The following is a 19,774-nucleotide window of genomic DNA, read 5'->3' as shown; positions in this document are numbered from 1 at the left end:
AAAACAGACAAGGCTGAAATCTGTACCATCAAAGAGAAAAAACAACAACCTTTGTTTCAAGCCTACTTGAAAAAAGGAAAGGAGTGGTGGTAGCAGGAAATAGAAAGCTGGAACTCCTCTGCGTGCACACCTGTTCCCAAAAAGATCTTAGCTAAATCCAATTCGTAGTCACAATAGGTAGCAGACCCTCTGCTGACTCTGTATACTCAATGTTCTTAACTGAGAATTCTAAATCAAACTCTTGAACAATGCTCCAATCCCCCTTCAGTATGTGCAACCTCACACAGACAGGATTAGCACCAATGAGCCTTCATTGTTTTTTATTCACTACAATTACAATGTATCCAACAAATTATTTTCCATCACTTGCTGATATTTATCCTGTCCGCACACATATGCTTCAGAACAGCCAGCTGATTCTCCAATTTTTTCCTTTCAGTACACATTCAAGCATACTCTCGCGTTCTGATAAAGCTTGACAGTAGTGGCTGCTTTTCACTCCCTGCTTTTGTAGCTACTTCAATCTATATCCAGCACCATTTTCCATGATTCTGCTAAATGCACTGGTATCACATATTTTATAACTTTTCTCATACATGGGTCCCAAGGGTCTGGAACTAAACCACCATCTAGGTCATTACTCAGTCATGATATTTTCTGTGATTATACCACTTCTAACACCAAATGTTCCCAATGGGACATTTATAATATGGGAATATCAGTGAAATTAACACGTGATTAAAACAAATTATTCAGGTCGGTTGTGGTTACAACGCATGCCGCTAATTACCATTGTTTTGTGCATGTGCAGTACAGGTCTGCTACGTCACTATGACATCAAACTCTCAGTGATTGACAGTTCAAATGCATGTGGGGGTGGAGAGCGGATGGCAATGGTCTACTTTTCTCAAAATAGAGGAATTCACACCTTTACGGGAGAGGAATGAGGCTAAGTACTGCTCTGTTCAAGTACCCCTTGGGTCACACAGCCGGCTAATGGTGTCGCAGGTGATCTGATACTACATCCCAAGATTCAGCTCGGATCAGTAATGCATGCAGGAGGCATGACGCCTCCTGCTGCATCACCATATTAGTGCTTCCATGTAAGCAGGAGCTATAGCAACTCCAACCACATCTGAATCAGGCCAAATGTTATAGGTTAAATAAGCAAAAGAGGATTTTAATACTTAGCTAAGGCCAATTCATAGATGTACATTGACAGTGAGTTCTGTGGAGCACTGTTTCCTAATTCAGTTAGAGATCCAGATTAATGAATGTGGAGACTCTACACCAGATATTTTCAGCCTTTTACAACTCGCAGCACACTGAACAAGATTTAAATATGGCCATGGCACATTCAAATATAATGGTGATGCATGGTGCAGTTGCGTGTCCTAGGATGTCATGTCGCAGCTTCTCCTTAGGTAGTGCCTGAGCCACATCTGAAAAAGCCAGAAGAGCCCAACACTGCCCGGGCCCAAAATTAGAACTGGCTCTGCAACCACTAAACCCATCAGTATTGATCGTTCCAGGGCCTCAGTAGCGGCAAAACACTGGCGGGCCTGGCTGTGCTTCTATGGCGGCACACCTGGAGACAGCTCAGGGCACACTAATGTGCCACGGCACAGTGGTTGAAAAACACTGGTCTACACCATCAACTTGGTTCCATGAGAGGATACAGTGTATTACTGTAGATGATTTTTTGGAATACAAACAATAGGATAAATACATTAGTAGTTCTTTACACTGATGAAGGGCTTCTTCTAAGACTGGATTCAATGATCCACTAAAGAGTGAACGCTTATAGTTAAAATGTGGACATTTACCAGAAAGTCTTGGGCTATTTGTCACTCAGGCTTGCTGGGATCAGCTAACGACTTATTTCTAATTATTCTGTCCACCATGGTTGTGGTTTTCCTGGGGAAGTCTTCCCGTAGCTCGTTGTTGACATGGCCCCGTACCCCCTGGAGATGATTTCAAATATTGACTAGTTCATGCAAAATGCCAAAATCTTCTGAATGCTTGTTGTATACATCCCTGTCTTAGAGCACATATGACAGCATCCCTCCTGTTTGCTGATTATTTTTTTCAGTCTGTCCTCACCATAGCTATTGGGAATGCCGTAACACAGTCTGTGATTAATGTAAACAATGTTTAGAGACATAACTTACAAAATATAGATGTCAAAAGACTTTTGACTCATCACCCCAATGTATTTTTCCAATAAAAACTGTTCTTACGAATATCTCGTGGCGTCTCTGTGCAAAGGTGAAATGTGTATACTTCTAATATGCTTTCTTGTATCAACTTAGATGATTGCACCACTGTTGCCAACTCTAGGTACATGCAAATTCTTCACTTTTCATATGGAATGGGGGGAGACCACAAACTTTTTCTGCAGGTGGGAACAAAATTTACAGTTACGCCACTGTTAATAATGGGTATTATATGGGATGGGGATCTGCTAGGCTGTTACAATCAGTAAGAGAGGGAAAGACGCTCATATATAATGCTGTCAACACTAATGTGATTGGGTATAATAATGAGTATTATAAGGTATGGGTGCCTGAATTGTATATCAGTGCCCCCCACCTTCCTGATTGTAGCATGTCCCCCATCTCTTATAATACCCATTATTGCACCCCTCAGTCAGTGACTGTATTTTGTACTTATGTGGATCATTATTTGTTGAGGCAGTTGTGATTGATATGTGTGTATTAATTAATGTTTTATAAATGTAATACAAAATGTGATTATTGGTATAGTGATTTTACATTTTAAGAAGGTATGAAAATCATTTATATACAGTCTTATTGGTGCTTCCTCAAACAAATACAAATGTAAACTACAAACTTGGGGTTATGTGCTTTTAAAGATCATCTTTATATAAGCATTATTCTCCTGATCGTTACTCTTATTTAAAATAATGACACTGCTGTATAGTGATATATACGTATCATGGAAGTTACTATGAGAAAATAATGGAAATATCATTTTCCCAACATAACTTATTTTCTGTGAATATTATTTATTATATACACAACCTTGAATTGATATTGTTATAGCGTTACTTACTTATATTGCTTTTTGTTTGGTCCACAACAACAGAAAACAGCAGTCTTTAGCTATCAGGCATTGACTAGTGATGCAATCAATTGCCCAGAATTTGAAATATAGTGCCCTGGAATATTTTTAAAACTGATTCATATATTCTTCGTTGGACCACACTGTATCAAGGCAATTGAGATACTTAAACATTGATTGACTTCAGTACCAGCAAAATGATCTTTTATCAGTGAGACTGGTAACCCTATGCTATTGTGCCATAACTGTATTTGAGTTAATAATTATAGATCCAATTATTTTTCATCAGGGCTACCACGAAAGCAATGAATTTATAATTACACAGCATCCATTACTGCACACCATTAAAGATTTCTGGAGGATGATCTGGGATCACAATTCACAGATTATTGTAATGCTTCCTGATAACCAGAACATGGTAAGGTTCCAGTTCATATTCTGCATGACCCTTGACAAATTATAGGACAGCTAAACACCAAATATGAAATATTCCTGAACCATGAAGATAAAATACATTGTTCAGTTTTTAAAGTACTAAGCCCCATCTTCACTGTTAACATTTTTAGCTCCTAACACATGGTAATTCAGAGGTGCATGCAGATGCATTCGCAGCTGAGATTTCTGACACAGCAGACTTGCGAAAATATGCTAATGACTCAGACGCCGTCTTGTGCATAGAGAAGCCTACCGCCTGTGTCTCAGATATGCCTCTTATGTACAAAAGCGGAAACATTGGATACATTGGATGCACATCGACTGCAACCCAATGTTGTCTCAGACTGAGTGGCTTTCCTAAGATGCTGGGGCCTGAACGAAGTCTCAGTGGCTGACTAGGCAACAGAAAACGGTCCTGACTTGCCTGCGTTTTTCTAGCCACCCCCTGTTAGTTTCCCCAAGAGGTCATTTACCTGTCACTCAGTTTGCAAATCCTCACTGAGTCCGCCGTTGCTAATCAATTGCCGCACAGTGCACTGTGATGCATTTGTAATGGCAAAATAGCACCTCTGCACATGACATTGTGACCACTTCTGAATCAGGTTTTGAGTCCTGATTGCGGGGCCTAATTAAGACCTGATTGTAGCTGTGCAAAAAAACGCAAATCTATGAACAAAATCTGTGGAAGCGGGGGGGTCCCAGCACAGGGCAAGCATGCGAAGGCAGATGGCTGCCCGCCGTGTTTTTAGATGCTTCGGTTGCCATGACCCACCCCAGCAACTGTCCGGATACGCCTCTGTTGTCCGGACTGCACCCGCCCAACGCTGCCGCAACGCCTTCCCAATGCCGCAGACAGTCCCCGACCGCCTCTGCTTGTCAATCAGGCAGAGGCGATCACACAAGTGAGATGCCGTTGCATTTCACTGTGTGCGCTTGCGCAGTGCGGCTGCTGTGCTTGTGCACACTTTACTGGGCTTCAGCCTGCATACGCTGGTCTGAATTAGGCCTGTGATCTCCCTGAGCAGAAGTTCTCAACCCTCAAGTTTTCCCAACAGGCCATGTTTTCAGGATTTCTGTCCATGGAAGCAGGTGGGATACTTACTGACCCAGCAAAATAAATTACCTCACCTGTGCATGATTAAAGACATCCTCAAAACATGACCTGTTTGTGGTACTTGAGGACTATGGTTGAAAATCACTGTCCTGGAGGTCACAAAAGCTGATCCCACAGGCACTTCAGTTATACCCCTTTCAGACATAAAAGACCCTGCTTCAACCTGGCCAGGACCCGGGACATTGAGCATGGTGTGAAGCTGGGGCCTTCTGTACTTGTCCTTATTCACACAGGGGTGATGACCCAGGATATTTAGATTTGGAAGTGAGGGCACTCCATTCAAGATGGCATATGGTATAGTACAATGGAAATAGTTTGCAGTTACTAGTACATTTCAGGCTGACAGTACCATACAATCATCCAAGTGCCGCCTCTAAACAAGTGATCAAGTGACGCCCCTAGGCATGTGCCTAATGGGAAGTTTACAAATGGTGACCCGAGTCTTCCAGCTCACAGAAGGCACTTGGAGATGATGTAATCACCAAGAACTCCATCAATCAGCTTCTTTTAGATGTGACTCGGGTCATAAAGACCCTGGTCATACCTTTCAGACAGGAGGCCCAAGGTTGCTAGTCCCGGGAATAACCCTGATCGGTTGCAGGGTCACAGGATCTGGAACTGTCAACCCAGGCAGACCCCTTCAGACATAAGCCGGTCCCTGGTTGATGTGCGCTCACTGGTTTTTGGCGTATGTCTGAAAGGGGTATTGCTGTGACGTTAATGACTTGGCCCATTTTTGCACAATATTAGTTTGCCTGTGAACCTCATATCTAGTAATGGTTCCATTTTTATTTAAACTTTAAGTAAATCCACTGGTATAAGATTTATTTTTCATTCTCTTTGTGTTCATTTATGTGTAATATGTTTAAAAAAATAAGATTTTACTCACCGGTAAATCTATTTCTCGTAGTCCGTAGTGGATGCTGGGAACTCCGAAAGGACCATGGGGAATAGCGGCTCCGCAGGAGTCTGGGCACAACTAAAAGAAAGCTTTTAGACTACCTGGTGTGCACTGGCTCCTCCCACTATGACCCTCCTCCAAGCCTCAGTTAGGACACTGTGCCCGGAAGAGCTGACACAATAAGGAAGGATTTTGAATCCCGGGTAAGACTCATACCAGCCACACCAATCACACCGTATAACACGTGATACCATATCCAGTTAACAGTATGAAACATAACTGAGCCTCTCAACAGATGGCTCATAACAATAACCCTTTAGTGAACAATAACTATGTACAAGTATTGCAGACAATCCGCACTTGGGACGGGCGCCCAGCATTCACTACGGACTACGAGAAATAGATTTACCGGTGAGTAAAATCTTATTTTCTCTAATGTCCTAGTGGATGCTGGGAACTCCGAAAGGACCATGGGGATTATACCAAAGCTCCCAAACGGGCGGGAGAGTGCGGATGACTCTGCAGCACCGAATGAGAGAACTCAAGGTCCTCCTCAGCCAGGGTATCAAATTTGTAGAATTTTGCAAACGTGTTTGCCCCTGACCAAGTAGCAGCTCGGCAAAGTTGTAAAGCCGAGACCCCTCGGGCAGCCGCCCAAGATGAGCCCACCTTCCTTGTAGAATGGGCTTTAACCGATTTAGGATGCGGCAGTCCAGCCGCAGAATGCGCCAGCTGAATTGTGCTACAAATCCAGCGAGCAATAGTCTGCTTAGAAGCAGGAGCACCCAGTTTGTTGGGTGCATACAGGTTAAATAGCGAGTCAGTTTTCCTGACTCCAGCCGTCCTGGAAACATAAATTTTCAAGGCCCTGACTACGTCCAGCAACTTGGAGTCCTCCAAGTCGCTAGTAGCCGCAGGTACTACAATAGGTTGGTTCAAGTGAAAAGCTGATACCACCTTAGGGAGAAACTGGGGACGAGTCCTCAATTCTGCCCTATCCATATGGAAAATCAGATAAGGGCTTTTAAATGACAAAGCCGCCAATTCTGATACACGCCTGGCCGAAGCCAAGGCCAATAACATGACCACTTTCCACGTGAGATATTTCAGATCCACGGTCTTTAGTGGCTCAAACCAATGTGATTTCAGGAAATTCAACACCACGTTGAGATCCCTGGGTGCCACTGGAGGCACAAAAGGGGGCTGAATATGCAGCACTCCTTTTACAAATGTCTGAACTTCAGGTAGTGAAGCTAGTTCTTTTTGGAAGAAAATCGACAGAGCCGATATCTGTACCTTAATGGAGCCTAATTTTAGGCCCATAGTCACTCCTGCCTGTAGGAAGTGCAGAAATCGACCCAGCTGAAATTCCTCTGTTGGGGCCTTATTGGCCTCACACCAAGCAACATATTTCCGCCATATGCGGTGATAATGTTTTACAGTTACATCTTTCCTGGCTTTAATCAGCGTAGGAATGACATCCTCCGGAATGCCCTTTTCCTTTAGGATCCGGCGTTCAACCGCCATGCCGTCAAACGCAGCCGCAGTAAGTCTTGGAACAGACAGGGTCCCTGCTGCAGCAGGTCCTGTCTGAGCGGCAGAGGCCATGGGTCCTCTGAGATCATCTCTTGAAGTTCCGGGTACCACGCTCTTCTTGGCCAATCCGGAACCACGAGTATTGTCCTTACTCCTCGTTTTCTTATTATTCTCAGTACCTTTGGTATGAGAGGCAGAGGAGGGAACACATAAACTGACTGGTACACTCACTAGAGCGTCCACCGCTATCGCCTGAGGGTCCCTTGACCTGGCGCAATATCTCTCTAGTTTTTTGTTTAGGCGGGACGCCATCATGTCCACCTGTGGCCGTTCCCAACGATTTACAATCAGTGTGAAAACTTCTGGATGAAGTCCCCACTCTCCCGGGTGGAGGTCGTGCCTGCTGAGGAAGTCTGCTTCCCAGTTGTCCACTCCCGGAATGAACACTGCTGACAGTGCTAGCACGTGATTTTCCGCCCATCGGAGAATCCTTGTGGCTTCTGCCATTGCCGTCCTGCTCCTTGTGCCGCCCTGTAGGTTTACATGGGCGACCGCCGTGATGTTGTCTGACTGGATCAGTACCGGCTGGTGTAGAAGCAGGGGTTTTGCCTGACTTAGGGCATTGTAAATGGCCCTTAGTTCCAGAATATTTATGTGTAGGGAAGTCTCCTGACTCGACCATAGTCCTTGGAAGTTTCTTCCCTGTGTGACTGCCCCCCAGCCTCGAAGGCTGGCATCCGTGGTCACCAGGACCCAGTCCTGTATGCCGAATCTGCGGCCCTCTAGAAGATGAGCACTCTGCAGCCACCACAGCAGAGACACCCTGGTTCTTGGAGACAGGGTTATTAGCCGATGCATCTGAAGATGCGATCCGGACCATTGGTCCAACAGGTCCCACTGAAAGATTCTGGCATGGAACCTGCCGAAAGGAATTGCTTCGTAAGAAGCCACCATCTTTCCCAGGACTCGCGTGCAGTGATGCACCGACACCTGTTTTGGTTTCAGGAGGTCTCTGACTAGAGATGACAGCTCCGTGGCTTTCTCCTCCGGGAGAAACACTTTTTTCTGGACTGTGTCCAGAATCATTCCCAGGAACAGTAGACGTGTCGTCGGGACCAGCTGTGACTTTGGAATATTCAGAATCCAACCGTGCTGGTGTAGCACCTCCTGAGATAGTGCTACTCCTACCAACAACTGCTCCCTGGATCTCGCCTTTATTAGGAGATCGTCCAAGTACGGGATAATTAAAACTCCCTTTTTTCGAAGGAGTATCATCATTTCCGCCATTACCTTGGTAAACACCCTCGGTGCCGTGGACAGTCCAAACGGCAGCGTCTGGAATTGGTAATGGCAATTCTGTACCGCAAATCTGAGGTACTCCTGGTGAGGATGATAAATGGGGACATGCAGGTAAGCATCCTTGATGTCCAGGGATACCATGTAATCCCCCTCGTCCAGGCTTGCAATAACCGCCCTGAGCGATTCCATCTTGAACTTGAATTTTTTTATGTATGTGTTCAAGGATTTCAAATTTAAAATGAGTCTCACCGAACCGTCCGGTTTCGGTACCACAAACAGTGTGGAATAGTAACCCCGTCCTTGTTGAAGTAGGGGCACCTTGACTATCACCTCCTGGGAATACAGCTTGTGAATTGCCTCTAGCACAGCCTCCCTGCTCGAGGGAGTTGTTGGCAAGGCCGATTTGAGGAAACGGCGGGGGGGAGACGCCTCGAATTCCAGCTTGTACCCCTGAGATACTACTTGAAAGATCCAGGGATCCACCCGTGAGCGAGCCCACTGATCGCTGAAATTTTTGAGGCGGCACCCCACCGTACCTGGCTCCGCCTGTGGAGCCCCACCGTCATGCGGCGGACTTGGAAGAAGCGGGGGAGGACTTTTGCTCCTGGGAACCAGCTGTTTGTTGCAGCCTTTTTCCCCTACCTCTGCCTCTGGACAGAAAAAACCCGCCTTTTCCTCGCCTGTTTTTCTGGGTCCGAAAGGACTGTACCTGATAAAACGGCGCTTTTTTAGGCTGTGAGGGAACATGGGGTAAAAATGCTGACTTCCCAGCTGTTGCTGTGGAAACTAGGTCCGAGAGACCATCCCCGAATAACTCCTCACCCTTATAAGGCAAAACTTCCATGTGCCTTTTGGAATCTGCATCCCCTGTCCACTGCCGAGTCCATAAGCCTCTCCTAGCAGAAATGGACAATGCACTTATTTTAGATGCCAGCCGGCAGATCTCCCTCTGTGCATCTCTCATGTATAAGACTGAGTCTTTAATATGCTCTATGGTTAGCAGAATAGTGTCCCTGTCTAGGGTGTCAATATTTTCTGACAGGGAATCTGACCATGCAGCGGCAGCACTGCACATCCATGCTGACGCAATAGCTGGTCTAAGTATAATGCCTGTGTGTGTATATACAGACTTCAGGATCGCCTCCTGCTTTCTATCCGCAGGCTCCTTCATGGTGGCCGTATCCGGTGACGGAAGTGCCACCTTTTTAGACAAACGTGTGAGCGCTTTATCCACCCTAGGGGGTGTTTCCCAACGTGCCCTATCCTCTGGCGGGAAAGGGAACGCCATTAGTAATTTTTTTGAGATTATCAATCTTTTATCGGGGAAAGCCCACGCTTCTTCACACACTTCATTTAATTTTTCAGATGGGGGAAAAACTACGGGTAGTTTTTTCTCCCCAAACATAATACCCTTTTTAGTGGTACCTGGGTTTATATCCGAAATGTGTAACACCTCTTTCATTGCCTCAATCATGCAACAAATGGCCTTAGTGGACATTAGATTAGACTCATCGTTGTCGACACTGGTATCAGTATCCGTGTCGACATCTGCGTCTGCCATCTGAGGTAGCGGGCGTTTTAGAGCCCCTGATGGCCTTTGAGACACCTGGGCAGGCACGAGCTGAGAAGCTGGCTGTCCCGCATTTGGCATGTCGTCAAATTTTTTGTGTAAGGAGTCGACACTTGCACGTAATTCCTTCCATAAAACCATCCACTCAGGTGTCTGTCCCGCAGGGGGTGACATCACTTCTATAGGCATCTGCTCCGCCTCCACATAATTTTCCTCCTCAAACATGTCGACACAGCCGTACTGACACACCGCACACACACCGGGAATGCTCTAACAGAGGACAGGACCCCACAGAAGCCCTTTGGGGAGACAGAGAGAGAGTATGCCAGCACACACCAGAGCGCTATATAATGTAGGGACTAACTGAATTATGTCCCCTATAGCTGCTATAATATTTACTGCGCCTAAAGTTAGTGCCCCCCCCCTCTCTTTTTTACCCTTTTCTGTAGTGTATACTGCAGGGGAGAGCCAGGGAGCTTCCTTCCAGCGGAGCTGTGAGGGAGAAATGGCGCCAGTGTGCTGAGGGAGATAGCTCCGCCCCTTTTTCGCTGACTTTTCTCCCGCTTTTTTAAGGATTCTGGCAGGGGTAATTATCACATATATAGCCTCTGGGGAAGTGTGTATGAGGAGCAATGGCGCACAGCTGCAGTGCTGTGCGCTACCTTGGTGAAGACAGAAGTCTTCATGCCGCCGATTTTCCGGACTTCTTCTTGCTTCTGGCTCTGTAAGGGGGACGGCGGCGCGGCTCCGGGACCGAACACCAAGGCCAGTTCCATGCGGTCGATCCCTCTGGAGCTAATGGTGTCCAGTAGCCTAAGAAGCCCAAGCTAGCTGCAAGCAGGTAGGTTCGCTTCTTCTCCCCTTAGTCCCTCGTTGCAGTGAGCCTGTTGCCAGCAGGTCTCACTGTAAAATAAAAAACCTAAAATATACTTTCTTTCTAAGAGCTCAGGAGAGCCCCTAGTGTGCATCCAGCTCGGCCGGGCACAAAAATCTAACTGAGGCTTGGAGGAGGGTCATAGTGGGAGGAGCCAGTGCACACCAGGTAGTCTAAAAGCTTTCTTTTAGTTGTGCCCAGACTCCTGCGGAGCCGCTATTCCCCATGGTCCTTTCGAAGTTCCCAGCATCCACTAGGACGTTAAAGAAATTGTTGCTTTGGAAGCAATATAGTGTTATTATTGTTTTTGTTGATTTATGTGTTTGCTTGATTTTTAATACATGTTGTTTTCATTGATAAAGTACTATTTTATAAATGAGAGATGTTTATTTTTATTTTGTTTAATGGTCTTTAAAAACTTGTTACGTGACCAGGCTGAAGATGAATTTGTCTACTGGCCAAACAAAGATGAACCTATTACCTGTGGAAATTTTACAGTATCTATGGTAGGGGAAGACCATGTGTGTCTTTCTAATGAGGAAAGGCTGATAATCCAAGATTTTATTTTAGAAGCTACACAGGTGAGTACAACGCTGTACAGCAGTATTAATCCATCATGTACACAACTGGAAAGACATACACATGACACATATAACATGTTTATATATGTATGTTTACTTTACATATAGATAGATCTTGCTGCATTGTCAATAGTAGGTATTATTATTGCAAATATTTTATTCATAATAATAAAGTCATAGTGCATATGTAAGTAACTAAGAATGCATGTGGTTAGATTATATTCTCTGGGAGTGCAGAGTATTGAGAGCCCAGAGCGCTTTAACAGAACACAGCCTGGGTCTGATTTAATTAGCATAAACTCTGCTGTAGATGACAACTGTAAACAGACAAGGACAAGGTATGCAGGTGTTAGAGGGGAACAATGCAAGAGAAGGAGATGATGAGAAGTGGACAACCCCTTTGCTACAATTTTTTCGTGAGCATAGCCAACCTAATGAAAGACCAGTCTGCTGTGACCTATGTAAAATGCAAAACCATCTAGCTGCCCGTTATCAATACATTATAAATATAAGTTTAGTGTTTGTTTTTTTTTAAACAATGCTGTTCTATATAATTTCCAGTCATGACATACACTAAACCATGCTAAATATTATGATTTTTATAGGATGATTATGTCCTGGAAGTGAAGCATTTCCAATGTCCCAAGTGGCCAAACCCTGACAGTCGAATGAGTAAGACGTTTGAACTTATAAATCTGATCAAAGAGGAAGCAGCCAATAAAGATGGGCCAATCGTTGTACATGATGAGTAAGTAGTGAGAGGTCAAAGGGCCATTCCCTGTCATTAAATCCTACGGCCTGGCTCTGCATCACATTCCAGTATTGTTTTATATTTAATATTTTGATATAAAATCTTTGCATTGTCATCATGATTATATGTTTGCATTAGCAAAGTAATAAAGCTGTCTACTTTTGAATAACTACAATTAATGTAACCTTCAGTCCCACATATAGTAAATGGTGTCAGAAAACCCACCCTGTTAGATCAAGCCAGGAGACAGATAATGCCGCAGCCTACTAACTTTTATACGTTGACGCTAGAACTCAAGCCCCCATACTACAATCTGTTCAGTCCCCTACAACGGGACTCTAATTATATTGTCTTCCAGTGATGCTTTAGCTTCAGATACCAGGAAAGGGAACTATTTCTTAAACAATATTCGCTCTGTAAAACGGGATGCGGTCAACATCCCGCTGGACGGGATCCCGGCGGTCGAAATACCGACGCCGGAATCCCGACCGCCACAATCCTGACATATTCTCCCTCCGTGGGTGTCCACGACACCCATAGAGGGAGAATATAATAGTGTGCCGAGCGTAGAGAGGCACTGTGCCCGCAGCGTGGCGAGCGAAGTGAGCCCGCAAGGGGCTGCGTTCCGCTCGCCACCCCTGTCGGGATTGTGTGGTCGGGATTCCGGCGTCGGTATTTCGACCGCCGGGATCCCGTCCAGCGGGATTACGTACTGATCCCTGTAAAACAGCTATACATAACATGTATAGATCTATATGAATAAGTTTGAAGCTCTTATGAAGTAAGTAAATATATTTGACATATTGGTTTGATCTTGGGGAATGCATTTCTCCTATACAGATCAGAACTGACAGCTTCCAAGCAGTTACTGTACTTTTTCAATGCAATTCTATTTTATGTACATAAGGAGAAGATATAATTTGAAGGCATTTGAATTAAGGCTTATAATAATTATAACTATGGGCAATATTTCCTATGTACACCTGGCAAGAAGATATTACAGTGTCTGAACCTAAAGCACCTGGTAACAGGAGACAATAGTTTGGAATGAGGTCAGCCAGCTCTACCACTGGCCACCAAGGCTTTGGGGCAGCCCAAAACAATGAATGAGTGGCATAATGGCCGTTCCCATGGAAGAGCACAGCTGTCAGCGTCTAAACGGTGAAGCTGGCGGCTGCACCTCCTTCATGTCAGTGATGGAGTGGGAGCAACTCTAGGCTATAATGTCATAGTACAGAACCACACTACCAGTCTGATGGAGAAGAAGATCCACCTACACCCTGGGATGGTTGGGCAGTGCCTGGGGAGTGAGGTATATAACAATGTTGCATTCAATATCAAATAATCTAATAACACCTGCCAGGAGGATATGGCAAGTTTCAGCATTCCTTTCAGATTTGGATTGTAGGCTCAGTTACTGTACTCTGAAGTTATCATTGACAGGGAAGTATATGAATTATCACAACCTTCAATCATTGTAATGCATCATGATATGTATCGCCTGTGATTTCAGATATGGAGGGGTGACAGCTGGCACATTCTGTGTATTGTCCACCCTCATGCACCAGCTGGAGAAAGAAAATTCTGTTGATGTTTATCAGACTACCAAAATGATTAATCTGATGCGACCCGGGATTTTCACAGATATAGTAAGTAAAGTTCAGAAGCTATTTCATTGAATTCAATCATTTGGTAAAGTAAGCACAGCGTGAATAGGGTCATTTTAATTAGAGATAAGAAACGCTGCTAATTTGTTTTTGTAGGTTTGGCTTTTGGGAGATTAAAAGGTTTTCTAAACAAAATATGCGAGTCATTTGCAATTAGCTGTATTTATTGTGTTAATTTGAGGTAAATTGTGACCTGATCTTCATCTAAGATAAATATAATTTAATTAAGCAAATAACTCACAAAATGAACTTTGTGTTTTTATTGAACACACATTTAAATTAGGTAAAGTATACAAACCTTTACATGTAGTAATTAAATCATTACTGTTTATTTATGTGGTGACACAAAGCTCCTCAGTGCCAGACATTCAATATAACAAAGCAGGCCAAAAATAAATCATTCATAGGGGGTATTCGGTGCGAAGAATCATTTTGATTGAAAAACGGATGTTCTTTGCAATTTTTCACAATTTTTTTCTTAGATTTTTTTTTCAGGCTATCCAATTTGGTCACCCCTAAAAAATATATGTTCTCCAGAAAACACACAGGTTCAGTGAAACCTGTGTGTTTTTGGCTGTTCCCGGGGATTTGGTTTTGCCTGCCTGAGGCAGGTGAAACAAAATCCCTGATAAGCCGCGGCTCATGCAGGCTTATCGGGGCTAATTGAATCACACTGTACTGATGCATACATGTATACCTTGAAAAAGAGGCATTAAGGGCCTTGAAACGTTAAAATTTTGATACATGTCATTTAATACAATTATTTAATCATAGTGGTGGAGTGCGGCTGCTTCTTTTGGATTGTTTTATATAATCTTGAATGTAAAAAAAAAATGTGTTAATTGGGTTTAGACTTTACCGTTCGATTTAACACTTTATAATAAATTGTTTTTGTTTTTTTCTTGCAATTCTAGGAGCAGTATCAGTTCTTATATAAGGCTATTCTAAGTCTTGTAAGCACAAGGCAAGAAGAATGCCCAGCGGCATATATGGAGAGTAATGGATCAACTTTACCAGATGGAAATACTTTAGAAAGCCTAGAATCCTTAGTATAATTTTGAGGACGCTACCATATCATTGTTCAACATGTTTAACATTGTGGAAGGATCTTGTCAAATATTATGTACCTGTTTAAAATTCTTCCAGCACTATTTTTGTATTGAGTGACTATTGCCTAATATTCACAATTAATAATTTGTGCCTTTTGGGACATTTTGTAATTCATTATGATTAACTTAACTGATTATTCAAGTGTTTTTATGAATAAAGCGGTGTTATATTTACTCAGTATTAGTTTACCACTAGCACAATTTTAAACTTTGAATTATTCATTTATAGTTGTATGTTTTTACAGTGTGTTTTGCTAGCACTTTGTAGTTGTTTGTAGATGTTTTGTTATTGGACTGTAAATGGTATTCTTCTTAGAAAAAAATTTCATTAAAAAATAAGAAACCATGCCGACCTAAGGAAGTAATAATCTAATAATTACTGTAAATACTATTCTAGTGACTCCATGGACCAAATTTATATTTATAAATGTAGATTTTTTTATATTTTATTACAGAGTCCATTTTCTAGTATCTACATTGTAACAATGATACTTCATTTGTTTTTATGTTAACTAAACGTCCTGAATTATTCATGTGTATTCTTATAAAATAACAGTGGTTTTGCATGGAATTTTAACACTTTGTGAAGAAAATAAAATTGTTTTCAATATTTGTACATGTATATTTGAGTAATAATAGTACAACACATTGACAAATCATTCAGCTACTAATGTTCAACCTCAGTTTTTGATTGTGTAGAATTTAATGCATTTTATATACTGTATGTCTATAAGAACATGTATGAAAGAGAAGAACTATATATTATATTTACATGTTTATAGCAGCACTACTTCAATATACTGACTAAAGCAACAGTCCCCAATCATACACTCCACCAGGCCACTAAATAGTTCAATGTCCATATAGCACAAACCTAACTATGATGCTGTTGTGACGCTTTCAGGTGACTACTAAAAGTAACATTAGGGGCAAATACAAGTGCAGAAGGTGATTTAGCCTCCACGAGTTAAGAGGTCATTCAGACTGCATCGCTGCAGCGGCAGCGATCGCAGTCTGAATTACTATGCGCAGTGCGCCTGCTCAGCATCTCACTGGTACGATCGCCTCTGCTGATTGACAGGCAAAGGCTGTCGCGGGGCAGGAGGGGGCGTGCCAACGGCATTAGAACACAGTTGGCAGGGCGTGGTCCGGACAACGGAGGCGTGTCGGGACCGTTGGGGGGACGGGCCTTTGGCGGATGCGTGATGTCATACGCAGACGCTGTGACCCAACGGTTAGCCCCCTGCAAGCATGCAGGAGCTGCGCTGGCAGAGAGATACTTGTCAAGTACAACAGCATCGATGCTCATGTACCTGTGCGGGGGGGAAGGGGGGACAGGGCTTGACATGCGGGGTGGACTAGCCCTGTGCTGGGTGTCCCCCCATGTCGGAGAAACTGATCGTAGATGTGCTTAATTTAGCACATCTACGATCAGGTCTGCATTACCCCCTTAGTGTGGCAACTCAGACTCAGTGCATAGGGCTGCGTACAAAATTATGCAAATTCAGGTACATCTTTGCGACAGCAACTTGCACCCTATGCCCGTAGTTGGATTGACCCCCAAATGTCTATGACGAGAACTTAATTCTTTGAGATGATGTTCAACATTGCCACTTATTATTGTAAGTGCAGACCCACTAAATGTGATGTAAAGAAACAGTCTCCCTGTTAAATCGCCAGAGTAGAAACACCAATGTCATGTATTTGTATATTATATTTGGATATCTGGGTCTTCCTTGAACAGATCATGCTTTATCATTATTTTATAAATGACAGATAAGAAATGGGAGATGGCTTTTTTTTTGGGGGGGGGGGGGTACATTTAGTTTCATATGGGGTAAGATTCCTACCAACCACTTAGAAACCCCCTCACAGAGGACATAAATTGTTTTTAGGAAGCTCCAACAACCTCTTTCATTGTGAATATTCCTTTGAAGGTTTTCAAAAGATTTACAGCATATATATTTTTTAAAGTATATAGTTTAATTCAATTGATAGAACTCTGTGGAGAGCAGTTGTCAGGTGTGGTTTACTAGGTTGAAATTCATCATGTTGGTTTTCATAATTATTTATTAACAGTTTCTTATATAGCACAACATATTCTGTTGCGCTTTACCAATGGAAACAACAATGATAAATCAAAACAGTAATAACAGTCACAGCGGTATGAAGGCCCTGCTCACAAGTTTACAACCTACTGGGAAATAAGCATTGATACACAAGAATAGGTGCTATCTATTGCATAATTGTCCACCAGATTGCAAAGGTTCTTGGTGGGCTGTATGATAAGGTCACACAGTAAGGATAAGTGTGGACTGTACAGAGGGGATGTAAGTTGATAGGAAAACTTATGTAGGTTGAATGAGCAATTCTGGAATGTGATAAGCTATCCTGAAGGGGATCCGGTCTGAAAATCGACAGTGTCTAGGTCGACAATGTTTAGGTCGACCACTATAGGTCGACAGTCACTAGGTCGACATGGATGGAAGGTCGACAGGGTTTCTAGGTCGACATGTGCTAGGTCGACAGGTCTAAAGGTCGACATGAGTTTTTCACATTTTTTATTTTTTCATACTTAACGATCCACGTGGACTACGATTGGAACGGTAAAGTGTGCCGAGCGAAGCGAAGGCACCATGCCCGAAGCATGGCGAGCGAAGCGAGCCATGCGAGGGGACGCGGTGCACTAATTTGGGATCCCGGTCACTTTACGAAGAAAACGACACAAAAAATATATAAAATCCTAATGTCGACCTTTAGACCTGTCGACCTAGCACATGTCGACCTAGAAACCCTGTCGACCTTCCATCCATGTCGACCTAGTGACTGTCGACCTATAGTGGTCGACCTAAACATTGTCGACCTAGATACTGTCGATAAAACGAACCACACCCATCCTGAAGAGGTGAGTTTTCAGGTTAAGCTTGAAGGTTTGGAGACTAGGGGAGAGCTTATTGTTCATGGTAGGGAATTACACAGGGTGCTGCCCAAAGAAAGTCCTGCAATCATGAATAGGAGCAAATAATGTGTGGATGAGAGACATACATCTTGTGAAGAGCGTAGAGGTTGGGAGATATTTTGAGATAAGTGAAGAGATGTACATTAGTGTAGTTTGGTTAATGGCCTTGTGTGTGAGTAAAAGTATTTTATATTGCATACAGCAGAATACAGGTAACCAGTGGAGAGACTGACATAGCGGGTCTGTAGCCGATGAACATCTAGCGAGGAAGATTATCCTCACAGCTGCATTCAGAATGGATTATAGTGGTGTGTCTCTTTTTGGTAAGACCAATTAAAAGACTATTGCAATAATCAATGCGGGAGATACTAAGAGCATGGATTAGAGTTTTTGCAGTGTCTTGTGTAAGGTATGGTTGTATTTTGGATGTTTTTTAGATGCAAGTAACATGATTTCAAGGCTGATTGAATGTGGGGAACAAAGGACAGTTGATACCTAGGCAGCGAGTTTGTGGGGTAGTATTGATTAGCGAGTTCTCAACAGTGATACCGCTTTCAGATCACAAACCCCGGGTCAGATCTGACTTTTGAACCTGGGTCCGAGCAGGCTCAGACCCTTTCACATTGCAGTTTCAACCCGGGTTGGTAACTTTCACACTGAACCCAGGTCACCCATGTTAAACACTGTAATGTGATTTAAAATGGACTTACAGTATCTGGCTCACACTGATCAGGTTTCAAAAGAAATAAAAGGAGGGGCTAGGGAATGCTCTGAGTAGACACATAAACAGCCAATCAGCACCTTTTTCTGAGGCTTTCACACTGCACAACAAGCCAGTTCCAACAAGTGTTTAACCCTTCTTTTAACCTGGGTGGAAATGCTAGGTTGCTCGACCCAGGATATTCACTTTGGTGCTTTCACATTGCACCTTGATCCGGGTCAATCCAGCAACAACCCGGCAATAACCCAGTTTATTGATGCAATGTGAAAGCGGTAATAGAGATATTAGGTTGGTAACTACTATTGGCCGGTGGAAATATAATTAACTCTGTTTTGGAAATATTACGTTTAAGGTGTTAAGATGACATCCAAGATCAAACGGCAGAAAGGCTTTCAGTGACATGGGCCAAATACAGATGGTGACAAATCTGGGGAGGATAGGTGGACACTGAGGAAATGTTGACAAACAGTCCCGGGTGGTCTAGTTGTAACTTACCTTGTCCTGATGGCTTCCAGGTCGCTGCAGTCATTCATCACATGGTGAAATTTCAGATGTCAACATTGTGACCATCCGACATTTTGATGATATCGACGTGTTGACAGGCAACATTCCAAAAATGTCAACATCATAACAGTCAGTTATATGTGGAAAACATGAGCAGTTGCTTTCCCCTCTGATGCTTCAGTGAAAATACTACTGAGTACTTACATTTTGGGTTCCTTCCACCCCAAATGACTTGCAATTCAGTCAGGAAACTAGGGGAACCCTCCCTGGCACAATCTGAAAGATATGTAAGATTTCTGGGAGGATGTCCACTTTAACAATATTTACTTTGCACAGCCTTGAAATTTTAGGGGGGTCCACATCCCCAGTTCCCTGCAAATCTTCTAGTAGAGCGGCATGGCTATAGAAAAATAAAAATTTATGAAAGCATAATACCTAGATATTTAAGACGTTATATGACATTGAATGGGAAAGTACTGTGTTAAAAGTATTTACCAGAGATTTGGTAAAACTGATCTAACTCAGAAAAACTTGCATTAGGTTAGGGAGCACGGTTATCAGATTTGTTACAATTAGCAGTAGGGCACCAGCAAACAGCTTACTGAAAATCAATGGGGCCTACTTTTACTCTGCAAGGTTTACATTTGCCCTAATACCTCTTGCCATGCA

General features: G+C 43.2%; 1 protein-coding gene across 6 annotated transcripts in view; it reads left to right on the top strand.

The window, feature by feature from the left end:
* PTPRZ1 (protein tyrosine phosphatase receptor type Z1) overlaps window positions 1-15,477 on the top strand; it is a 368,376-nt gene extending 352,899 nt beyond the window's left edge. For 3 of the 6 annotated variants that reach the window (XM_063927195.1, XM_063927194.1, XM_063927196.1), the window contains 5 exons: window positions 3,374-3,502; window positions 11,248-11,394; window positions 12,000-12,142; window positions 13,659-13,794; window positions 14,727-15,472. In XM_063927195.1, the coding sequence (XP_063783265.1) occupies window positions 3,374-3,502; window positions 11,248-11,394; window positions 12,000-12,142; window positions 13,659-13,794; window positions 14,727-14,867 (696 nt within the window). In that variant the 3' untranslated portion in view covers window positions 14,868-15,472. Of the gene's footprint in view, window positions 1-3,373; window positions 3,503-11,247; window positions 11,395-11,999; window positions 12,143-13,658; window positions 13,795-14,726 lie in introns of all 6 variants that reach the window. The other 3 variants (XM_063927198.1, XM_063927197.1, XM_063927193.1) reach the window with 2 other exon arrangements.
* Window positions 15,478-19,774: the final 4,297 nt, after the last annotated feature.

This window comes from Pseudophryne corroboree, chromosome 6 (assembly GCF_028390025.1).
Source record: "Pseudophryne corroboree isolate aPseCor3 chromosome 6, aPseCor3.hap2, whole genome shotgun sequence".
Lineage (NCBI taxonomy): Eukaryota > Metazoa > Chordata > Amphibia > Anura > Myobatrachidae > Pseudophryne > Pseudophryne corroboree.
The sequence above is the reverse complement of the archived record's forward strand: the minus strand, read 5'-3'. Positions and strand labels throughout refer to the sequence as shown.